Source organism: Taurulus bubalis (assembly GCF_910589615.1).
Source record: "Taurulus bubalis genome assembly, chromosome: 15".
Classification (NCBI taxonomy): Eukaryota; Metazoa; Chordata; class Actinopteri; order Perciformes; family Cottidae; genus Taurulus; species Taurulus bubalis.
This window is the reverse complement of record NC_136603.1, coordinates 1,126,878-1,134,391: the sequence shown is the minus strand read 5'-3', so window position 1 is coordinate 1,134,391 and position 7,514 is coordinate 1,126,878. Positions and strand designations below refer to the sequence as shown.

Genomic DNA, 7,514 nt, shown 5'->3' with positions numbered 1-7,514 from the left:
CTGTCCCGTGTCTGACCTGTCCCGTGTCTGACCTGTCCCGTGTCTGACCTGTCCCGTGTCTCACCTGTCCTATGTCTCACCTGTCCTATGTCTCACCTGTCCCGTGTCTCACCTGTCCTATGTCTCACCTGTCCCGTGTCTCACCTGTCCTATGTCTCACCTGTCCCGTGTCTCACCTGTCCCGTGTCTCACCTGTCCCGTGTCCCCTGCAGGAGGACCGTGGTGCAGCTGGACATGGCTCACACTAAGAAGGCTCTGGTGGTTCCAGCGTTCGAGACGCTCCGGTACCGTCTGTCTTTCCCAAAATCCAAAGCCGAGCTGCTCTCCATGCTGGACATGGGGGCGCTCTACACCTTCAGGTACCTGGACAGCGACAAGCATCGCCCGACGCAGCGCCGAGCCGACGATGTCATGGTCTAACTTTCTTCTTGCCTCTCCAGGTATCACGTGTGGCCTAAAGGTCACGCTCCTACCGACTATGCCAAATGGCGAACAGCCACCACCCCGTACAAGGTGGAGTGGGAGCCGGACTTTGAGCCGTACGTCGTGGTGAGGCGGGACTGTCCCGAGTACGACCAGCGCTTCGTGGGCTTCGGCTGGAACAAGGTGTCGCACGTTCTGGAGCTGGATGCACAGGTACAGCTGGAGGCCAGGTCACTGTTTCATACAGCAGCATGAAGCCCACAATTACAGGATTCTGCTGTCATTTAATTGCAGTTAACAAAACAAATTATCTGAAATAAATAACATAATCATACTAAAGAGTAAAACATCCTGAACTGCTTTATCTGCATTGCTGCATTGCTGCATGGATGCCTGACTACAGTGATGCATTGCTGCATGGATGCATGACTGCATGGACGCATTGCTGCATGGATGCATACCGAGATGAGTCTTTATTACCGAGGAGGAAGTGGTCATGGTTTGGCGTCCCGTGCTCTCCTCACTGTGTTTGTCTCCTCCCCGGCAGGAGTTCGACCTCATGGTCCTCCCCAACGCCTTCATGATCCACATGCCCCACGCGCCCAGCTTCGACATCTCCAAGTTCCGCTCCAGCTCCAGCTACCGCAACTGCCTGAACACCCTGAAGGACGAGTTCCACCAGGACCTGTCCAGGAAGTACGGCTCGGCCGCCCTCAAGTACCTCACGGCCCAGAGGACCTTCTGAGGACCGGGGGCTCCCCAGAGCCGAGACGAGGAGTCCAAGTCCGCCGGCCCCTTCCGCAGCTTCGGACAGGAACCGCACGCGGCCGCGGCGCCGCGGTAAAGCTTTACGGCCCTCTTTTTGGACCCTTCGGCGGGGCTCCTGTGCATTAACGGTCCGGTCGACCCAGAGGGCGAGACGGAGCGGCGGCACCGACGGGACTAGCTTTAAGGCCGGGAAACTACAACCATATTCTTACAAACTTGTTCTGACAATCAGGGCTTTTCTTCCAGAAGACGCGCGGTGGAAGCCGCACGAACAGACCTCACCAGAGGAGGCGACGTTGAGCTGTGTGTGTGTGTGTGTGTGTGTGTGTGTGTGTGTGTGTGTGTGTGTGTGTGTGTGTGTGTGTGTGTGTGTGTGTGTGTGTGTGTGTGTGTGTGTGTGTGAGGAAAGAGTTCAGCCTTATCACTCTCCACGGTATTCACTGGGATACTTAATAGTTTAATTTCTTCTTCTTTTCTTAAAGTGTAAATCAGAACCAATGAATACGTAACGTCGACATTTACCATGTTTTGATTACGACTTGCTTTCTATATTTTCTGACCTCTTAAAAATACACCTGGTCCCGAGCTTCAGGCGTGTGTGTGTGTGTGTGTGTGTGTGTGTGGCTCGTCTTCATCAGGCTTTCTGATTGTCTTCATCACATATGTGCATGTAAAGAGTTGCACTACGCACAGATTTTTTTTCCCCGTCTTTCATCCCTTTTGAAAGAAGCAAATATCTATAACGATATAACAATAAGCGATGTATTGATGACTGACAGCCAGCTGTTGTGAAGAGGTTATTAAATCTGAACTGAACTGCTGAGCTTTTGGTTCCGTCTGCTGCGAGTCGGATCACTGGATGTTTGTGCCGACTACTGAACCGCCGACCTCGGCTTTTATTCCTTAAAGTCCAACTGAAACCACAAACTCACACTTTTCTACTTTCAGCATGAATAAGTCAAATGAGTATTCTTTAGTCTATTCGCAGGAAAAGGTTGTTAGTGTGGAAGAAAAATAACTTTAATATCAAAACACTTTGAAGATTTGAACACGTTACATAAAGCTGGTCGTCAAGTTACAAAGAAGAAAGGAGACGTTAGCTTGGAAGCTAATTATAGCTGCAGTTCAGTCTATTACCGTTTTGTGCAAACAAACTAGTAAACAACAACTAGTGTGTGTATGTATGTATGTATGTATATATATATATATATATATATATATATATATATATATATATAAACTAGTAAACACTAACTAGTATATATAAACTAGTAAACACTAACTAGTATATATAAACTAGTAAACACTAACTAGTATATATAAACTAGTAAACACACAGACCAGCCTTCTGAATACATATTTTGATACTTTTCCCCCACAAAAATATCGTAATGTTGCAGAAATGAGAAGTTTTGTTACGGTTCCAGTTGGACTTTAATTCTCTTGTTTTCATTGTTTTCATTTATTTTAAACATTTTATTTGTTCAGACTTCACAGCGTTTCTCTCTCCGTCCTCTCGGCTGCTCTATCGGACACGTTATCCACCAGATTTACTCAAAACCTTCAGCGTGAATTAGATCTCCTGAGGACGATCTCCTGGGGACCATCCTCTGGTGAGGATCCTCTGGTGAGGATCCTCTGGTGACGATCCTCTGGGGACGATCCTAAGGACGATCCTCTGAGGACGATCCTCTGAGGACGATCCTCTGGGGACGATCTCCTGAGGACGATCCTCTGGGGACGATCCTCTGAGGACGATCCTCGATCCTCTGGTAACGATCCACTGAGGACGATCCTCTGAGGACGATCCTCGATCCTCTGGTAACGATCCTCTGGGGACGATCCTCTGGGGACGATCCTCTGAGACGATCCTCTGGGGACGATCCTCTGGGGACGATCCTCTGAGACGATCCTCTGGGGACGATCCTCTGGGGACGATCCTCTGAGACGATCCTCTGGGGACGATCCCGATGTCCCGTCCATCGGGGATTCGACATCGTCGCCTCTCGGGACTTGAGTTGTGGGTTCCGGGTCGTTTCATCTTCCATTTGTGTTTAAAAAAACTTTTTTTTTGTCAGTTTAATTTTTTTCTTGATTCTGCATCCGAACAAAAGTCCAGAGATCTGAGATCTAGTTTCATGTCCAGAGGAGGAGGAGGAGGAAGAGGAAGAGGAGGAGGAAGAGGAGGAGGAGCGATGGCGTTCGTGACGGGGTCAAAGGTTACGAAGAGCCCCTCCCCACGCCTCCATTGACTCGTGTTGACTGTGGTGATGCTAGTGCCTTTGCTGTGTTGTGAAACTGGATATTGATTATTGATTATTGATTGTACTGTTGTACCGACAGGCCTGCGGATCGTCAGGCACTATTTATTATTGTTGACTCAAATCAATCATATTTTTCTATGTAAGTGCTTTAAATAAATTTGCCCTTTTTTTGTAACATTTTGGCGTTTTGTGTATTTTCTTTTCACTCCTGAAACCTTCAGGATTTTAAATCTCTTAATTCATTCATCCATACGGGGCAAATCAATAATACGTGTTCTATGATCACGAGGTCGTGATGTTCAGCGTCACGGATCCTTCCTTCTGTGGAATTGGTCTAAAAAATGAAATTCCAATACAGTCTAGATTATTATGGATGAACACAGACAGTTTAATGTTCATCAAAGAAATGAACGAATGAATAAAGTTATGCAGCGTTTAGATGAAGAACGACGAGTTATGGACAACAGCAGCGACACTTAGTGTTTGTTTCTCTCCACTTTTTGGATATTAAGTAGTTTTCTTCATATTTCTTCTTCTACTCTGCGTCTCTCAACATGAACATCATGAGCTGAACCCGGTGCAGGAGGAGCCGCCATGAGCATGAAATATGTCTTCTCCCCGCCGCCTCTGAGCAAACACATGAATTATTAGTCGTCCTCCTCTCTGCATGTAGGCCAGCAGACGCCATGTGTACACAACTACACAATGTACACAACTACACAATGTACACAACTACACAACCTACACAACTACACAATGTACACAACTACACAATGTACACAACTACACAACTACACAATGTACACAACTACACAATGTACACAACTACACAACTACACAATGTACACAACTACACAACCTACACAATGTACACAACTACACAACCTACACAACTACACAACTACACAATGTACACAACTACACAACTACACAATGTACACAACTACACAATGTACACAACTACACAATGTACACAACTACACAACTACACAATGTACACAACTACACAATGTACACAACTACACAATGTACACAACTACACAACCTAAACAATGTACACAACTACACAATGTACACAACTACACAACTACACAATGTACACAACTACACAACTACACAATGTACACAACTACACAACCTACACAACTACACAATGTACACAACTACACAACCTACAGACCTACACAACGTACACAACTACACACCGACACAACCTACACAATGTACACAACTACACAACCTACAGACCTACACAGTGCAGTGAGTCCGGCCGTCTATTGTTGTCATAATATTTCTATATTATAATATTATATTATATTTTAATTGTGATAACAATATTCTACGTAATATTGTTGTCATAATATTACGTAAAATATTGTTATCACAATATTTTACGTAATATTATGACAACAATACAACATTTGCAAATTCATTGTTTAAAAGCTGAATATGAACATTTCATATCGTCAACATTTAATTTTTTTTGTTTTTCATTAAAGTTTCATTAAAACAATACTGAAAAAAATGTCATTACATTTTAAAAAAAAAATGTCATTCAAATTCTATAAAAAATAAATGTTTAGTTTGTCTTGAATGCCGTGAAAAAAAATCACATTATTTCATTAAAATGTAAACAAACAAACAGTCATATTATAGTTAGTCATCAAAGTTTTATAAAAAGTCATAATATGGTATATAAGAAAAACGTAGAAAAATGAGTATTGTATTTCATAAAAACTCAAAAAATAGATCATTGAATCTAGTCATTGAATCCGGATTCAAATCGCGTTGTATAGGAAGTTGTGAAAATATCATTATAGTTTTGCATAACCATCATAACCATAAGGCTCAACATCCCCAGTCTTAATAACCAGTCTCCTCTCAGAGCGGTTCGGGGGTGAAGGTCAGGTGAAGGTCACGCTGTTTGAGAATAGATATGATACAGCATAAACACGTCGTGGAAGGCAAGAGATAGTGCGCCATAAAGTGACCTTTTATGGCGCACTATCCTATGATAACATAATTAATAAAGCACACCTGCCTCCTCCCAGAGGAGCGTTGAGCATCACCCTCTGACTGCCTCCCGCGTGTTATCGATATCAATAACAACAATAATCCAGACCAGGAGGTGATGGAGTCTCTGAGGAACCCATCACTGGACTGGGAAGCACCAGATGGAAGGAACCCATCACTGGACTGGGAAGCAGATGGAAGGAACCCATCACTGGACTGGGAAGCAGATGGAAGGAACCCATCACTGGACTGGGAAGCAGATGGAAGGAACCCATCACTGGACTGGGAAGCACCAGATGGAAGGAACCCATCACTGGACTGGGAAGCAGATGGAAGGAACCCATCACTGGACTGGGAAGCACCAGATGGAAGGAACCCATCACTGGACTGGGAAGCACCAGATGGAAGGAACCCATCACTGGACTGGGAAGCAGATGGAAGGAAACCATCACTGGACTGGGAAGCAGATGGAAGGAACCCATCACTGGACTGGGAAGCAGATGGAAGGAAACCATCACTGGACTGGGAAGCAGATGGAAGGAAACCATCACTGGACTGGGAAGCAGATGGAAGGAAACCATCACTGGACTGGGAAGCAGATGGAAGGAAACCATCACTGGACTGGGAAGCAGATGGAAGGAAACCATCACTGGACTGGGAAGCACCAGATGGAAGGAAACCATCACTGGACTGGGAAGCAGATGGAAGGAACCCATCACTGGACTGGGAAGCAGATGGAAGCAAAGGGTTTCCTCTTGAAAGCTCATCCGTTTCCGTCCCCGTAGTGAAGCTGATGATGTGAATAGTGAACAACACTCTTGTGAGATTATAGTTGTGTAGTTATTTGTATATCTGTTACTGTTTAAAGTTGGTAGATGATAGAACACAGAAAAAAATTATGAATAAAACCCAAAAAAAAAGCTTCCAGGATGAATATCTCTTTAAAATGCAGCTGAACACTTTAAGCGTCATCACACCACAATGTGTAAAGTCTCTCAGCAGAGGCAGACTTGATGAAGTAGAACCTGTTTTAGTACACACTGTTCCCTCCATGCTCCACATGCAGCGCTGTGATATTTACGTGTTCTCATGGAACACGCTCTTTATTTCCTTTACATCACTGCTGGTGTTCAGTAGATCCACATGACACACACACACACACACACACACACACACACACACACACACACACACACACACACACACACACACACACACACACACACACACACACATGCTGCTGAGCCCTCACCTCCTCATGAAGAGTAAAGACAGGAAGCATCAACATGACAACCCTCAGCCAGAGGACGTCTTCAAGTCTCAACATGTAGGAGGATCTGATTGGCCGACACTGGATCCGCCCCCACGAGGGCCTCACCCCTCCAGGTAGACCTCTAGATGCCCCGGAGGTTATTCTTTACTTTGAAGTCAACATGGACTTCACGGAGCCCCAGGTTTCCTCGTCCTCCTGCATCATGAAGCCAGTCGACATGGCAGCTGCAAACGTGACCTATATGTTTCATTAATGGACAGTTTTGGACATTTTCCTCTATATTTGGTTTTGTTTGGCTCTGGTTGTTGAGCTTGTAGAAAGGGATTTCTGATTCTTGTCGCCCAGGCTTTGCTGTTTAATTTGGTCTACGGCATCATTATATTCGTTATTGATTCATAAGCACATGAATACATGAATGTGAACCCGTGAACAAAATGAATCCTTCGTTTTAGAGCTCTGTAGGTTATAGCATAAAGATTAATGGAATAAACTAGTGATGGCGAGATGAAGCTTCCTGAAGCATTGAAGCTTTCCATCCAATTGGTTCGCTCATGTACCGAAGCTTCACGGGGCTTCATTTGCTCTACTGCGCCACCAAGTGGACAATAGATGTAAAACAGGCACAGTGATCATAACGACACCATGGCTTTGGTGTGTGAAGCTTTAAATTGAATAAATTATGTTTGTGATGCCAATACATCAATTATTAACTTATTAATATTGTGTCTATCTTTATGATATAATGGCGGAGTCAAAATCAAAACTCGAAACCA

General features: G+C 44.5%; 1 protein-coding gene across 1 annotated transcript in view; it reads left to right on the top strand.

Moving 5' to 3' along the window:
• The window catches only part of large2 (LARGE xylosyl- and glucuronyltransferase 2), a 31,012-nt gene extending 29,642 nt beyond the window's left edge, over positions 1–1,370 (top strand). Inside the window, exons 13-15 of the mRNA XM_079231376.1 lie at positions 213–359; positions 441–636; positions 971–1,370. Coding sequence (XP_079087502.1) covers positions 213–359; positions 441–636; positions 971–1,168 — 541 coding nt within the window. The 3' untranslated portion in view covers positions 1,169–1,370. The remainder of the gene's footprint in view (positions 1–212; positions 360–440; positions 637–970) is intronic.
• Positions 1,371–7,514: the final 6,144 nt, after the last annotated feature.